This window comes from Culex quinquefasciatus, chromosome 3, assembly GCF_015732765.1.
Source record: "Culex quinquefasciatus strain JHB chromosome 3, VPISU_Cqui_1.0_pri_paternal, whole genome shotgun sequence".
Classification (NCBI taxonomy): Eukaryota; Metazoa; Arthropoda; class Insecta; order Diptera; family Culicidae; genus Culex; species Culex quinquefasciatus.
The window spans coordinates 5,224,048-5,241,954 of NC_051863.1; the positions used below are offsets into that span (position 1 = coordinate 5,224,048).

The 17,907-nt window shown below is 46.3% G+C and overlaps 1 protein-coding gene across 5 annotated transcripts in view; it reads left to right on the forward strand.

Annotated features, from left to right (window-relative positions):
• LOC6047825 (homeobox protein cut) overlaps positions 1-17,907 on the forward strand; it is a 209,880-nt gene that overhangs the window by 183,052 nt on the left and 8,921 nt on the right. For 3 of the 5 annotated variants that reach the window (XM_038264912.1, XM_038264913.1, XM_038264916.1), the window contains exons 3-5: positions 2,043-2,224; positions 2,670-2,791; positions 4,904-6,109. In XM_038264912.1, the coding sequence (XP_038120840.1) occupies positions 2,043-2,224; positions 2,670-2,791; positions 4,904-6,109 (1,510 nt within the window). The remainder of the gene's footprint in view (positions 1-2,042; positions 2,225-2,669; positions 2,792-4,903; positions 6,110-17,907) is intronic. The other 2 variants (XM_038264914.1, XM_038264915.1) reach the window with 2 other exon arrangements.

Sequence of the window (17,907 nt, forward strand, 5' to 3'; positions counted from 1 at the left end):
CGCCATTCACCATGCTTTCGCATGATTACTATTATTTCGCTTGTTCTCCTCGTCGTTTTTGTTAGAACCACCGAAAAAGAGAACAATTCCACGCTTTTACCATTATTGTCATTTGTCAAAATAAAAAATCTGCGTTGCTTTTTGCCCGTGTCTCAAACATCGATTTTCCTACCCCCCCACCTGACAGAACTCGCACTTTGGTGTCCTACCCCCCACACGGAAATTTCGCATAAAAAGGAGGTTGAGCATCAAGACAGTTATTAATAAATTTGATGAGTTTTCTATGTTTCGTCTGATTTCGGGTTGAAAATTGTCGAAATTAGTTTCCTACACCCCCCCCCACCTGAACTGTCAGTTTGGAGTGGGGATAGGAAGACCAATTGTTGCGAGAATGGAATACTTTTACACAGGAAACTTTCTTTTGATTGAGTGTAGATGGGAACAAGCCGGCTTCGGAAAAGCACAGCGCTTTGATTGAGCCTGGGAGACTGCGGTGAAATTCTTATTTCCCCCCGTCCTACCCCTCGCAACTTTCCTGCGAAGGCAAATCGATGGTGCTTTGTTTTCCACAATTTGAAGGAATTCGACTGAAAACAGAGGTTTTCCTCGTTCTTTTGCCTTCCCCCTTTCAGGGGTTTCAGGGTGGAAGGAGATATTAATTTCTCATCATACATCTTACCGACCCGGAATCTCGAGCTAGTTGTGAATAGTTGAAGACGACTTCGTCGTCGTTGTCGTCGATGTTCTGAAAATGAGCAAAGATTTAAACGAAATTTACGCCATTCCGATTCCGGGGTGACTGGCTGACGATTTGATGCCACCACCACCACTCGAAGCAGTTCGAGCGAAAGGTTTTGCGGTATCGTATTTAGAATTTTGATTTATCGCCTCCTTCCCAAGCCCGGGTGGGTGCGCCTTTTCGGTGGGAAAAGGGGGCACCCAAAAAAGGGAATTTAGGAAATTTTAAACTAAATTAACAAAAAAAAAATGATGAGTTTCATTAGTTTTGCAGGACCGAAATATTAGTGATTTTAGAATTTTTAAATATTTAACTGTCCTACTCCTTGCAAAAGAAAACATAACCGAAATTGATCAAAATCATTCCTACCCCTGCATAAGTAATCTAAACGTCAGAAATTACATGACAATAATGCAAATTTTTTTTTCTCTGAAAACTTTTTTTGCTAACTGTCCTACCCCTAGCAAAAGTAAACACAAGCGTCAACTGGCAATTTGTGGTTGTTTTTGCTTGTATTTATGATATCTGAGTGATTTTACACAAAAGTGTGGCTCTTAATTTTTCTTGAATAACAGTTTTGCTAACTGTCCTACCCCTCACAAAATCAAACCAAACGTCAAACGCCTACTAGATGAGATGAAATCCATCAAATGTTCCTCGTTTGGGTGCATCGGCTGGGAAAATTGATGAAACAGATCGGAGAATCGAATCGGAAGCGGGGAATCTGTTACCCGTGCCATTCTCACTCAAACATGAATAGTTACAGTAGTCATCAGACGCACACACGCCAATTTACAGAAGAAGATCGGTGACGATGGGTGGGGGGGTAGGAAACTAAAGCCAAGTCATTGAACGAAGACGACGACAAACTCCTCCTGGGAAGAGAGTGAAGATTTATTTAGCATTCCTGACATTCGATTCAGTAAATTGGTAAGGAGTGGGGTGTCGGTTGTGATTTGAATTCCGATTTGACAGCTCTTCTTGGTGGAGATTTTTGGGGGGGTAGGACGGCGACCTTCGCAAACGTTCAAGAAAGTCACAAATAAACAGACAATTTATATATTTATAAGTGTTTAATAGATTTACAATAAGACGACATGACGGGGCAAATTAATTAATTTTCGAGGTGGCGTCCTACGTGCAGCATGTGAGTGCAAACGGGGCGTATGTGCGCTGTCAATTGCTGCAACCACCCTCTCGGTCGTCTTTTGGCGCCAACGTTAGAGGGGCTTAGAGCGAATATGACAGTATGTCAACGATAATTAATCAAGCTTATTCCTTGCTTTCCTCCCCCCCCCGGCAGATATCGGCCCTGTTCGAGGAAGTGGCCCGCCTGCGGACGGCCATCGCCAACATCCAGGAGTCGCACAACGTGCAGATCCAGCGGCTAGAGGACCGCCTCGAGGAGAAGCGGCAGCACATCGTGCGGTTAGAATCTCGCATCGAGAAGCAGCAGGACTTTGACGATCTGAAGAAGGAAAACAAGTAAGTGTATATATCGTCTATCGATTCCCGGGGTTCGCGTTTACGGCCGACACGTTTTTGCATCTCATTAGAAGACCGTTGGCGCCGTGATTCCAAATCGTAAAGTTGAACCACCGCCAAACGGTTACGTAGTTTTTTTCCTGCCTGTTGCCAAACATAAAATCCTCACTCCCACTCCGGAAAAAAACACCCTCAATCGCGGAAAAAATTACCCTTCTCTCAAAAAAAAAAAACTCCAAACCATACGCATGTGAAACATCCGCGGGAAAATCCCCTTCCGCAGCATTCATCAAAAATTCCGGCAAGGGTTCCCCCAATTTTGCTTTTTTTTCCCTATTTTCAAACGAATTTGGGTTTCGCCACTAGGTCAAACGATGTCCCCCCCTGCTTCCCTTAAAAACAGTGTTGCCAACCCTCTAATTCTCGTTTTTCCTAAATTTTCCAGCATTCTCCGATCGGTCGACCTGAGCACGTCGCACGACTCGAAGCAGTTCCAGGAACTGCTGCTCGAACGCACCAAAGCCCTGGCGGCCCAAACCGAGGCGATCAAGTCGTCCAACTCCGAAGGTAAGCGTGGCTTTGACACTTGCATGGTGGTGCGGTGTAAACAATCACAGACAAACCAAATAAAATCTGAGTTTGATAAGGGATCGTGCCGCGGGGTGACTTTGGGCAGGATGATAAACTTTAGAATATTTTGAAAACTTTGAGTCGATAAATTTTTAGTGTCCTACCCCTTGTGATTTTGTTTACATTGAGTGACAGCTACACTCTCGTAGAAAAATAAATAGTTCTTGGTATTCAAAGAATTGTTTCCCGTTTAAAAAATAACAAGAATTTCAGATTTCTGAATATTTTTTTTAGTGTCCTACCCCTTGCAAGTTAGTTTAATTAGAATGACAGCTAAACTCTCGCAGCAAAATAAATAGAACTTGTTAAATTGAAACATTTTTTCCCCTTACAGACAATTTTAGTCTTGATATCTAAACATTAGTTTAAGTGTCCTACCCCTTGCTCGTTTGTTTAACTTTAGTGACAGATACACCTTTAAAGGAACTTGTGAAATTTTTGGGTAAAATCAATCGAGAAAACGAGATATTTACGTTGAAATAAGATTTAAAACGAGTTCAAAGTCACCCCACTGCACGGTAACCCGATATCGTTACAAAAATGTGAAGAAAAGAGCGCACTGACAGCAATAAAAGTGCAACTTGGATGGCGCCGACAATTTTTACAGCTGTTAAATAAATGCCTTCAATCGGGCCCGGTATTGATCTACTTGTGTGTGCCAGCCAGCCCTGTGGAGCCGCTTCGGATATGAATAACAAATTACTTATGTACTTTCGGACGCGAAGCAAATTCCAAACAAACCGTTTAAGTGACTGCCTTTTCGTTTCTTTTTTATGGGACGACTCGTGCCGGTAAACAAACTGCGTCGGAGGTCCAGTCCGAGTCACAGTTGGCAGCACTGCGAGCGCGCGCGAACGGCCAATAAATTTTCTCTTGCTGAGAAGAGGAACCGCGCGCCGTTAGACGTAATTATGTTTACATGTTAATGACGTGTATCTTTCCACACTCTGTGCGTGGAGCGCCAAACGCACCAACACACGCAGATCAATCCCGAACAGCTGTGCGGAGTTGAGAAGTTGCACTTTTTACGCGCGACGCGCGCCTCTACCGGCCAAACTGGGAAACCAAACTGTTCTCGAGCCCCCCACCCCTCTGACTTTCCTACCCCTCGTCAAAGTTTGACAATCGCACAATTGACCTCGTTTTCGTTTCTCAAACTCCCAAGCTGAGCTATTGTAGTTCTCTTTCGTCACTCATCCACCTAGGCATCAAAAACTGGAGTATCATTTTTATTAGTTTTCAGATTTTCCCCACGCGCACTCGCCCACCCACACTTTCAGTAACACAAATACACGCACACATATCCATTCTCACATTCATAAAAAAAAACTTTTAAATTAAACCCAGAAAAACTCCCACGCGCGCGCGCCCCCCTCTCTACAACCATGATCGGACCCCCCGAAACCAAACTCCAATAATAATAAAATCAAATTTTACGGCTAGCTGATGATTGTTTCGAGCAAAAAAAAAAATCGTTGCCGAAAAAAAATCAGATTTCCCTGACCTGACCCCGCCAGCCGCATCGATTTGCGGGCAATTTTTAATTAAAATCAAAATTAAAAATCTTATCTTTGATGCGCTTTTTCGGCCGTTGAAGTGTCCGACCCCTCGGCTTTTTTCACACTTTGACGCGGTGGGAACAAACGCGATCACGTCTTCCGCGGAGTTTATTGAATTCAAATTACACGAAGAAGACGGTGGCATCGCCTACTTGATGTGTTAGGGCCCCATGCGTGGGCGTTTGCCTGCCTAGATCATCAACGACTCGACTTGCTTCTTGCGTCGATGATGGAATTATTGAAATTTATGGCTTCTGTTATTGTTATTCCCGCTGGGGCTCACTCTATTCAGTTCGATTTCATGGGAAAATAAACATGTTTTACATCGTTTTGTTTTCTGTGCTTCTTCTTCTTCTGCTTCTTCTGGTAGCTGTTGTTGTTTTCTTTTCGCTTACTGTCCCCGACATTACACAAACATCAATACACACTCCAGCAAAGAGAGTTCGAGGGAAGATCGTGGAGCTCATTCCTCCAACTTACCTCGTTACAGGATCTCCGTCGAGCGGCCAGCCGAAGCCCGCTTCGTCGCCAGCAGCGACGAGCAGCTGCAGCACCGCCACGACCACCATCCCCACTCACGCTGCTAACGCTTGTAACGCTAGTAACGACCACCTGCCTGTCAACAACAGCAGCGGCAGCAGCAGTAATGGCAACGCCGTTAGCACTAGTAGCATTAGCATTAGCACGCCCGCAGCAATCAGCACAACGGCTGCAAGTAACAACAACAACAACATCAACAGCATCAGCAACAGCTTTGTCTCGAGTCGGAGGCCCAGCGTGACGCCGTCACCGTCGGCCATTGGTCCGCTGGTGGGCCCTCCGGCCCACGTGATCTCCGGTAGCAATAGCCTAGCCCAGCTCAGCTCCTTCCTTCCGCCTCCGTTGCAAAACGTTGAACAGTTTGGCTCGTTTCTGGGTGAGGAGATTGTCAGCACCTGGCGGCACGGTCTGGAACTACCCCCTCCACCACCGGGCCTGGCCGCGGCAGCAGTCGCCGCCGCCGCACGCAACCATTCGCAACAGTTACTAATGAACCACAACCATCATCCTCCTCCTCCACCTCCCACAGATCTGATTCACCACGAGCAGGACAAGGCTAGCTCCCACCATGATAACAACTCTTCGAGTGCGAGTACGCCGATCCTGCAGGAGAGCTCCCGCCACGACGAGCTCATGAACGGCGGTGGCCTGACCCCGATGCGGATGTCCAAGAGCCCGCTGGAGGACAACAACAACACCCTGCTACCCCTGCCAAACACCGGCCCAAGCCTGATACAGGGTCTGCCGTTCCAGTTCCAGGAGCGCGGTCACTTCCGGTTCGCCGAAGACCTCCAGCTGCCGCCCGGCGCGATGGTTGGCCGCCTCGGCGACTCGCTCATCCCCAAGGGTGACCCCATGGAGGCCAAACTGCAGGAAATGCTCCGCTACAACATGGACAAGTACGCCAACCAGAACCTGGACACGCTGCACATCTCGCGGCGCGTCCGGGAGCTCCTGTCGGTGCACAACATCGGCCAGCGCCTCTTCGCCAAGTACGTGCTCGGCCTGTCCCAGGGCACCGTCTCCGAGCTGCTCTCGAAGCCCAAACCGTGGGACAAGCTGACCGAAAAGGGTCGCGACAGCTACCGGAAGATGCACGCCTGGGCCTGCGACGAGAACGCCGTCCTGCTGCTCAAGTCGCTGATCCCGAAAAAAGGTAAGTCATCGGGGCTTCCAGTTGAGCCCTCCACTAGGACCTCGATACCTCGATGACAGCTCGCCAAAACAACGACATCTAGGTATCACTAGTCCAAACTAAGCTTAAGATCGTTAGGGCCCCTCCTCAACCCCCCCTAAAAAAAGAAAGAAAAACTCTCGTCTTTCATTCGTCCAATCGGCCATCCCTCCGACTTCGGTGCCCTTCGGGCACCAGTCCCGAGTATTGTTATTATACAATTTTTATTATTATCTTCATTAGGAATGGGCCCCGAGGGGGCCACCTCACCCGAATTGTGTTGCAGTTTGCGAGTGTCTTACCCCTCGCGCAATTAAAAATTCACCATTTTTTTCGTTTCGAGCTTTATCACCTGCAGTATTGAGCATGGCAGGTGAAGCAAACGTCAAGAGGTTTGCGAGCGGGGGGTGGTGGCAACTATTGCAAAAGACGATTTTAATATTCGAAGCTCAATTTGGGGGCGCAGGGGGAAGAGGCGCGGAGATTGCTGCATCTCCCGGTTTCGAGAAATGAGATGAAAATGCGCGCTCGGAAGCATAAATAATATTTTATTAAAAAAGTTTCTGCCAGGGACTCGGGCGCTGGTGATACTCCATCTATCGGGAAGAAGACGAACCTTCGAGAATCGCAGTAGTCGCGCGGTACAAAGTAGCTTGTGTGCATCGTCGTAGCAGGCGATGCCGCGTTCTTTTTTTTCGGGTGAAAACTTCGTCCTATTTTTTTCTCCTTTTTCGAGAAAAACGAGCACACTTCAAGCGCTAACGTTGCACTTTCCGTTTCGGGGGTTTGGCCCCCGGAGATCAAACCGGAAAGAGAAGGGGTTTCTCTCGCTGATATTTATCTTTCGCCAAAGAACCTTCAATTGCAGTGCTCGAAACACGATGCGCTGGCAAAGATTAATATCAAAATTTCACCAAATTGGCAGATTTCTTCCCGGCGCAAAAGTGCAAAAACAGACCCGGCTCTAATGAGTGAGTCTTGCGAGCTACTTCAGCGATTGCACAGAGAACAGCGAGCAAGTGCAAAAGTCGGGTTCGGAAGTGCTACGCCACTTTGATCCCGGTGCTCGCACAAAAGAACGCCACTTGACTGCCGGGGTTCTGGTTCCTGGCTTGGCAAAATCGTGAATCTAGCCCGACTCTTTTTTTTCGTAATGGAAAATCCCAGCAAACGCTCCGCAAAACCCCCTCCAGCCGGAACCGCTATTGATTCATAATTAAAATTTCATTGTTTTCGTTTCCCACGCCGACTTGGATTGGATGATGGTCAGGTTGAAATCCATCAATCCGAGACTCGGCGGTGGGCCGTTGACGTCGTATTTGATTAATCATAAAAATCGGTTCCAGCTCGTTGGGTTCCCTTTCCCGCGCGTATGCGCGACAAACAATCGAGCGGCTTGAAATATAGTCAAGTGGCTTGCCCCTCGGCATTGTTTCCAAAAATGTCACTTTGACACAACGAGTGGGACGTCGAATTGGTCTCTTTTAAAAATGATCGGATTTTCAACTTACCAACAGAATTAATCATTCGTTACGGATCGTTGATAAATTGGCTTTTAATCAGGCAACCTGCCCCCGAACTGTCAAATTAATCAGTCGTTTTGTACAATCGAAGAAAAGTGCCATATTTTCACACCTTCTTCGATTAAATATTCACACCAGCCAAAGCCTACTCCGTGTATGTTCGTGCTCTCTGCTCAGCATAGACTACAATCAAACTCATCTATTATTCACGGAAAACAAAGGAAGAAACCGCAAACCGCCCCCGCCCCCCGAAAAACCTTTTTCACATGTGCTACTCGTCACTGTCTACTCCCTCGGCGCTGCGCGTCTGGAGGAGCGATAATTATTGTCTTGAATAAATTATAGATAAAGGCAATTTATAGCGCAATCAAGACGCTCCGGAACTTTGGTTCCGAATTCTTTGGCAACTTTTTCAGAACCCCTCCCCCTCCGATCCTGCAAGAAAATAACGAGCACAAAAAATCGATTACCCCTAATCCGCTCATTAAACTTGTAACCCCTTCTCCGCATCTCCGAAACGGTTTCGAGAATAAAAACTCGAACATTTTCTTTCGCCCCCTCCACCCCCTCCCTACACCCCTGTTTACATATGAAAATGAGCTCAACTCCCATTCCTGTGTTCGAAAAAAGCTGATTTCACGCCGCCCTTGGTTCGCTGCAAGATTAAAAACTTTTCCTTTTTCCAGAATTAAGGAACCAAGTAGGCCGTGCGCCATCAATTAATGTGTGGGGTGTCCTACCCCTCGCGCCACACATGACACGTCATGCGAAACGTAAACAAATTCTGACGTTTCGGGACGAATCTAATTACTTCAAGGGGTAAGAGATGTTCGGTAAGGGGTTGATTTTTCCAAAATCATTCCCCACAGCACTCGTTTTTGAAAAATGCCAAATGAATCGTTTAGACGGAATTTGGGGTACGACCCCCTCCTTTTCACCTGACGAAATACACTAACTTTTAAAAAGAGTGTGAGCTCGCCGTACAAGAAAAGGGCTGAATCGGGAAAACTCAAACGAGTCGTTTAATGATTAGTAAATATTTTTATTCTTTCCTACGACGAGACTGTCGTACCCCTCGCGCGCCCGCGAGGGGTTACAGTGTTTGTGTAAGCTTTCACGAGCAGAAAATTAATGCGAATGTATCAGAATTTTAATGACGCCGTTTTGTGTGGTGGTGAAAAGAATCGGAAAAAAGTTTGGGCAACCCCCAACTCCCCTCGGATTACTAGATCGGTAGTGGATTTGACAGTTTGAGTGTCTCACCCCTCGGTTTTTTGGTTAATCAGGAATCGTTTTGTGCAACGGAGAAGACTTTTAAAAAGACGTAAATTTTCCTGAAATATGTGCTGGGAACACAGCGAACGAGTTCATCACGATAGCCTGCCGGGTGCTTAAAACCGAAGGCGCAACAGAACTTTAAAAGCAGAAAGAAAAATGCGAAAATTTTCATAATCAGATTACTATCATTACTGCTCGCTTCTCGTCATGTTCTTTTTTGCGCGCTGCTTGTCTGCAACCCTGACCGGTGGCAGGCCACCCCTCCACTCTGACAGGTTGCCAGTTTTGCACACACTGACAGCTCGTGGTGGTAGTTGCCACAGCAACCGCACGACGTTCAATCGAAACTATCGCGAGAACAATAGCTAGCTATGAAAAAAAAGAGCGAATAAAACCCATTCCCAAGAGTATTACCTTTCCAGTGCTGCCAGCTGGAAAATGAGCTAAAATGTCATTTATTCAAATGGAGATACCACGCTTGGCGATTGAACAAAGCAACCCGGAGAAAGAGAGCAAAACGCGCAGCGAAAGAGAGTAAAACATGACAAGATCACACAATAATTGCATGATTCCGTCATTTATCTCGCTGATCGCGCGGCCATCGCTGAAGGTTCGCCATTTTGATGCTCCCCCCCCCCCCCCTTTTCTTTCGACAAAATAGTAGGAATGGAGGAATAGATAAATAAGCGGAGCCATCTGTCAAACTAGTTTAATCCGATTAGGGCGGATCAGCGCCTCTGCGAGGCGAGTTTAATTTATCGATCAATTTGACAGCTCAACTCCATTTTGTTAGGGGTCCGGTCGTTAATTGCGGTAATAGTTGAACCTCTTAAGCCCAAACACTCGGGATTCTCCGGCAAAAGTTGCAAATTTATCTTCCGATAATTCAAAATTAATTGCGTTCGATAATTTTTCTAGTGAGCGGGGGTTCGGTGTAATTACCGGACGGGGGGATCCGGAGCAATTTACGACCCGGTAGTCAGGTTAACCCTTTCACCCAAACTATCGCTCGAATCCCAGTGGGGATCCCGGGCAGATAAAGACATGTCTTGAGTCGCACAGACAACGGTTCCCCCTTTTAAGGGGGGTAGGGCTCGGGTCGGAGGTGGCAGTTTAAAAAGTTGCTCCTTTTTCCCCGGACTGGTCACTTTCAGAATACAGACACAGGAGTCAAGGTTACGGGCCCCCACTCTTCAGTGTAATTTTTATAATGACGATGATGTTTCCTATCCCTCTTTGAGTCGGAATTTGACGGGGAGGGGTAGGAGTGTTGGTCACTTTGGCATCTGACCTTTCTCGGAGCAAGATATTGGTCCGACTTGTCGGCAGGAGGACGAGGTTAAACCGTTTAGTCTGGCTCCAGTCCGGCAGAGTTAATTGCACGTTAATGCTCGACATCGAGTGTCCTACCCCTCGTGTACGTGACGGGGGGCTGCTCATCGATTGCTTTGATTTCTGGAGGAAAAATTTAAATTTTTCGAGCATTATTCACCTCCCCCCGAAAAAAGGGAAAGAAGCAACTCGTGATCAAACAATTTTCGAGTTCAATGAAAATTTGGCTTTCTTTGACGCAACCCAGCCGTTTGGCAAAAATGGATTTATTTGATTTTTATTAAACTCATTCCCCGGTGAGTACGCTCTCACACACACACGCCAGCTCCTGCGGCTTCCTTTTTTGCGCTCTCATACGCTGATTAATCATTTCGCATTTGTTTTCCCCTTGAATGGTTCCCGGGAACCGGTTCCCGAACTCACAGCCGCAACAACAAAAAATCGTTCCTTGCCCCCGGAGGGCTCTCGAATTATGACCAATTACTCATAACCTCTTTCTTTGTTGCGCGCGGTGCGCCTCTGGAAACCATCATCACTCTTCATCCACGCATAGTAGGCCGCGCGATGATCGCCGGAGCAGGTGCCCCCTCGGAACTGTCAAAATGTTCAAAGATGGCTGCCGCCGTCCAAGCTGGCGCTGGTGTTATTAAATTTCAACATTTATTTGACTAGAATGAAAAGACAACACTCCAAAGTGTCATCGTAAATCACGGCGTGGTTTTCGACCGAGGATGATTATTGCTCGCGGAGGAGCCATTTTTAATAATAGTAAATAATGAAAATGAAAGTGATCGCGCGGTCTGGAGCCGAGGGTGGCGTGGGCGATCTTCGGCGTGACCTCCACGCGACATTTTTGTTCCGCGTCCGCGCGATGATGATTTTTATATTGTCACGATGCCGCGCGCGGACATTAGCCTAAATCAAACCGAAATAAACCGTTTAAAGTCGACGTCGTTGCTCCAAGGTTCGGATCTCGCCTTTGAAGTGTCTCCGATTTTTTATGGCATTGTTGGCATCACCAACAAAAAACACAGAGTGTAATTATGGCTCACTCAGTGGCAACCCCCTCGCGGTTTCGTCATTACACTCAGAGGTTGCGATCCGGCCGTCCTTGATTGGGACAGCGTTCGCCTATAAATCTCGACCAGAACTGGAATAAAAATAAAACCTGTCAAAAGAATCTCCCATTAACCCGAACTCGCGCAAAATAGGCAACCGGAAAAAAAGAAATATTCGAGAGGGGGTGATTTTCCGAAGAAACTAGGTAATCGATTGGGCGCCGCTACACGAAGGCAATTGATTTTTGCTTCAAATCAAATGACTTTGAAAGTTTTGCTCCCACCACGCCACCTTGTTCTCGGGCGAACGCTGTGCGACCCCTCAAAATCTGCTTTGTTTTGTTTTGAAACGAAAATTTTGAAGTGGCCACCCCCTTGCTTTATTATTTCTTAACTGTCAAACAAGGGGTAAGACACTTTACGAATATTACGTGATTCTTGAAAAATTTTCACAAAAAATCAGAGCCTTCGAGTAAAAACAAAAATGCTTTGTTATTGAAACGAAAGTTTCAGAAATGACCTTGCTTCAATTGTTTTTTAAGACGTCAAACTAGGGGTGAGACACCGAGAAATTTTTTGAGAAGCATTTTTTCACGGAAAATATTACGGAATTTGACTTTAAAAATTTCTCCGTTGAAACAAAAAAATCATTAGTGGTTACCCCCTTGCTTCAAAAATTCTCAACTGTCAAACAAGGGGGAAGACATTTTACGAATTTAACGCAATTCTTTAAAATCATTAAAAACATAGCTTTTTATTTAAAAAAAAAATAAAATGCTCTGTTATTGACGCTGAAGTTTCTGAATCCCTTAACCTAATTTTATTTTTTATTGTCAAACAAGGGGGACTACACCTAACAATTTTTTTAAGAAGCTTTTGATTTAAAAAATTAAAGTTCGGAATTTGTTACAAGTGGTTATTATTTCTGAATGGTCAAACAGGGGGGAGGACACTTAACAAGTTCTACGCGATTTCTATACAAATTCACAAAAAAAAAAAAGTTTAAAGAAACAAGGGGCATGACACTTAGCAAATTTAACGAAAAAAAAATCCACGAAAACTCAAACTCCGGCTCGCTGCGAGCCACGCCGCGCAGCGGGCACAATTTATAGACAACTCATTTCCCAATCTGAAGAAAAATGTATATATTTATTTTAAATACCATCGAATCGGCTTCCGGCCGCGGCCTCTGCCTTCACTGGGTTAGGAGGCGCTGTTTCTGCTTTTGTTTTCTTTTTGTCATAATCAAAACAAAAAGAAAAACCAAGCACACCAACTAGCTAGGGTGAGGTGGGTTAAGAAAGCCAAAAAAAGGCACCCAATTCCATTCGACCCAATTAGTTTGCCTCTGGTCGCGCGTCGTCACGGTTGTTTAGATTCGCGCGCGAGGTTGGTTCGCCAAATGTCAAAGTGACATTTACGCCGTCGACGCCAACTGCGGTTTGCACACATTGTGATTAAATTATCGGTGACCAATGCGGGGTTTTTGGCCATAGGCCCAAATCGTCCTCGGGGGAGCGATTTCTTGAAGAGGAGGACGGGGAGCCGCCTGGTGTTTGTTTTATTCGACATTATTTACGGGTGCGGCACGTTATTTCGCGAGAGCGCGCGGAAAAGAAAACAAAACGCGCTGTGAGGGCTTAAATTTAGAATCGCGCGGCGACATATTTTATACGAATTGTAATCACATAGTTGGGCGGTGCAAAGAATGTATTAATTAGATTAAAGATCAACTCTAATGTGTAATTATTTCGACGCGGCGTCGAGAGAAAGTCAAGCGAAAGGCGACTGACAGCTGCACTCTGTGCAGCGGGGCTTAATTTAACAATTTCGAAATTGTTTCTACCCTGCTCTATCGAGGTGTCCTTCTACGGTTGCATCTGGGTCTTGCCAAGAGAAAGAAACCGGAATGACGGCAACAGTAGGACTTCCTTTCGCCTGAGGACGCTAATTAAAAGTTTCTTCCAAGATTTCCACCTGGAAATCTTCATTTTTCCGTGAGCGTGTAATTGTAAAGCCGGAAAAGTGTGCAACTGCACAGATCGGAAGCGGAAGATGACACCCGGGGTGACAGTTTAGCCCGACCTGTCAAAATCGAGGGGCGTCTCACTACTCGAAGGGTGCGTGACGAAGTTCGATTCGAACCCGCTTGTTAATAAATTAATTTTCCGCGACAAAAAACTCGGAACTCGATATCCAGAACAAAGTGCACTCTCTCGGCTTCGCCGACTGGAACCGCCACAACAGTTGTAATAAATAATTTCCATAAATGTGTAATAATACTTAATTTAGTGCTTCCCGGGGCAGGGAAACGGTTCCGAGGTGGACTTACAGCGAAGGCAATTGTGCGATATAGGTTTTTAGCGAAAACAGTTTGCATATTAATACACTTCTCCACGTTCGACCCGCTGCGCGGTCGTTTGTCTCACGTATCGAGCCGACGTCGGACCGCTGGAAATGGTTATTAATCTGTTTATTGTGCTCATTATTCCCAATTTCTTTGCGGGCGTCCCCTCGCCCCCCGTCAAACGGTGAGGTCCCTCCCCGTGATTTACGACCAATCAGCTATCGTTTTCCTTCTGCTATCGTAATTATGCTTTATGGCACTGCAGTGTAGAACCTCGACTTGATGTCTCGCCTACTGCGATGATTATTTGCTTGGGCCAACTGTCAAACCGGGGGGTAGGTCACCACCAGCGAAAAAAAAGTCATATCGATAATCAGAGCCTGCTACACTGCCGAGACAATCGGCGTCGACCGACGACAAAAGGCGTGTCCCCGCAGTATTAATCATTCCATCAAATTGCCACCACGCCACATGTCAAAATAAACAATGGTCCAATTAGGGGCGGCGACGTCGTCGTCGTCGCCGGGCGCCATCTTGTGGGATTTCCGATAATGCTCCAAAAGGTGACTCCGTTGTCCACCCGCAGGAAAAATCGGCGAAAATCCACTCCAAGGCCAAATTAGCGAGCCAGCGAGAGTGGTCAACTCTCATCGCTCGCTGTCACGCGATTATTGTTTTATTTGTTGTTTATTTATTCAGCCTTACGACTTTCGGACCTCGCCCGACATATTTAAATAGCGTCAGTCTGGCAACCCTGCCCGCCCACTAATGACGTCCTGTAACGGAATCGGATCGTTTTCCAGCCCTTATTGACGCTAGCTGTCAGATTGGGTTCGATGACAACATTGCGCGAGGGGGCAGTCACTCGCTCGAATTTCGGTTTGGGGTCACACTTACAGACATGTGTGCAACCTGTTGGCAAACAAATTAATTGGCAAGAAAGTCCTACAAATAGGAAAAGTTCAGATCGTGGCAAGCTGCGCTTGCTACTTTTTGCCATTTCACCGCGACGCGTCGCGTCGATCTACAAGAAAAGAAAATGTAACTCATTTTAATTAACAGCAATAATGTGAAAGGACAGATTTTTAATCTTTGATCTTAGCTTGTAGCACTAGCTGCTGCTGCTGCTACCGCAGCAGCCAAGCCGCAGAATGTGATCCCTCGTCACCTTCCCGCAGGCCTAACCCTGCCCTAGCTTCCAAGTGTCAGAAGAAAACATTCCATTGTAAATACTTTTATCGCACACACTCACATGTCACACCAGCCTCCTCCTCCTCTACCTCCTCGTGTGACATTTTGCTTCTTCTGCACATAGGACATAAATTTCGAACGCGCACCGTTTTTGCGCGCTCGAACGAGAGCGAATTTATTTATAACATTGATACAAAATTTATAATAGACTTCAATGTAATGGGCGTACGACGACGTTGCCTTAGAGCTTGGAGTGCCCAGAGAGTGACATTTGATGTTCGGTGGGGCGCGGAGATCACATAAAAGATCGAAAATAATTTGGCCAAGTGGCGAAAATGTCAGCGCGGGATTCGAAAATGGCACTTGCTTCTCGAGACCAGTTGTCAAACTGATGTTTACATTTGAAACCAATTGTTTGTCGACTTCCGACTCCACGTGCTTTCGCACGTTTGACAGCTGTCAGTCGTTCAAATTTGTCACCCCGAGGATTCGATGTCAACTTGGACCGCTTCCAGTCCGATTCTTTGTCCCCCCAAGAGATGAATCCATCGTCTTGCACTTCAGAGTGTCGCCCCCCTCGGGCCCCCTCCCTTTCTCCAAACTGACAGCCGTCGAACGTCGAACGTCAAAGCAAGTGCCTACTGCGACTGCAGTCGCAGTCGAATTAATTATTCCCGACATATTTATACATTCGATTTAGTCTGTTTTCTCGGCTTGTTTACCCGTGACAGGCGCAACGGGCAGAATTCGATATTAATTTCTCGATCTGCGCGCGAACCGCGCGCTTCTTGACACATGTTCTTTCGGCGGCCTCGCCGAATAGGTTAATAACATTTCGATGAAATCTGCCGCACGCAACGCGCACTCCCGGTTTCGCACTAATTAAAGCCGAGATCGACCTTCTGAGATGTCAACGACTGACGCGCGAGTGTCATTCCCCTCCGCTCACCTGTCAAACGGCGGCGCGCTGAAATATGACGTACACTAGCGCCATTGGCACACTCCATAAATCAAAGATAGCCCAAACGGAGTTTTGGAGATCAAAAACCTGGTCCCGTAATGATAATTGATTGCGCGACATTTATCAGTGAAAGAAAGGTTGTTTACATTTCAATAAAGTGTGCCCGACCCCTCGTCTGCGACGAGGGGTTCGCAAATATTGGAAATATTTCACTTTCGTCAATTTTTGGTTCGCGCGAGGGGGGTGACACATCTCGCGACCCTATTATTGGCAGGGGGTTGCCCGCAAAACCAAAGTACAAAATAAATAACGTGTGTAGGTGGATTCCTGCGCGATATTTATAACTTCCTGTCTCTTGCGACACGCCTTGCGCCTTTATTAGATTTTGGAAGGAGCCTCGAAAATTTTTCCCCGACCCCGGGGTTTTATTGCCGATGAAAGGCGAATATTAGCATATATGAGCTGTGTGTCTTTGGCGCGGGGATTTTTCCGGGTGAAAGGTGCATTACCACCACCGCGTGGAAAAGTTTCGAAGGTAATAAACAGTCTGCCTCTCGGTACAAGATTAATAATAATATTCCCAGCCTCCTTCCCCCTTCGGGGTTTGGTTTGCCGAGGAAATTGAAAGAATCCAGGAAAATTGCAATATCAAAGAAAGTGGATAAATATGATAAATAGAATGAGGAGAAATTTAATTCGGTTTCCTCACACCCCCTGGAACGTTTTGGTTGGATTAACCTGAAGGATTTGTCGCGATGCCAATAAGATATTTATTACGTTTTTTATGCGCTTTGTTTGACAATAAAGACAACCAATCTAACATTTGTCAGCCAACTTTGATCAAGTTGGACTAAAGAAGGTATTACACTACATCAAATTGTCAAAACAAACACTTTATTGTTTGACAGTTTGCTCAATTCTAGTTTGACGGATAGACAAACTGTTAAACACAAAAAGTGGTCGTTTTAAGGTTAGCCGCAGTGTAATACCTCCTTAAGTAGCCAGCGCATTCCGCGCAAAGTGCATCCAAATCGTGCGCCACTAATTTTTCCCTCTTTAATTAGTGGCAAATTTGCGCCCATGTCCAGGTTGACACTCACCCGGGCGCTCTCTAGTTTCGACGGGGCGTTTAATTGCTACCGACATTCGATACGACCCATTAGGCGCCCCCCTCGCACCCAGAGTGTGTGTGCGGTCCGAAAATCAGTTTTAATTATTACAAAATTCTAAATTATTTCATCATCGCTATAATTAAAGCTCGGCGGCGGCGGCGTTGGTGATGATGATGATTGCCCGCTACTTTCCCGCGTCCCGAAAAACCCCATTATTAATAGGTGAGCGTTCTCTCCGACACCTCGTTTTCACTAAATTTGAAATTTTGAATAAATAGTGACGTACCGCTGCGCCGCTTGGCGCAGCCCAGCGGCTGACCCCGACCCGGGTTTGCGCCGAGGGCGGGGCCATAAAAATAATTTAGTAATAATCACATTTCGCGCGTACGTGAAGAGAGTGCAACGCGCTGCACCAAACGGAACCCCGCGATAAAACTTAATGAAGTGTCAATTTGGAATGGTCCTCCAGCGAGAGCGCGTTTAAAATTTAGATTTTATAAATATCACTCTGCTTCGCGGAGAAATTCGGAGCGAAATTTGTCCGGACGCGTCTCATTAAGCCCGCGCCCGCACGAGCTGTCAATTGGCGGGCTAATTTGGCGCCGAGTGGTGCGCCCCTCGATTCAAGAATTTGACGATTTGTTAATTAGAATCGAATCACGGTGCGCCAAGTTGCGCCACGTGTCCAAACATCGACGCCGGAGGCGTTTCGGCATTTCCCTCTGTCGAAATTGATTGAACACCCCCTTGCGAAAAAAAAAGTTCTACCGCAAACGACGCGTTGAACCGCGAACAGACGGCGAAAAAAGGATCTGTCAAACGCCCTCGGGTTGTATTGATGGTAAATAAATGCACTGCTTCGCAGTACAAACACTCGCGGCGTTTGGATATAATTAGTTGTTTACAACCTTTTACGAGATTTTAAATGAAATTGACAAGATCCTCGTTAGCGTGCACGCCTGTAAACACAGAGCTGTC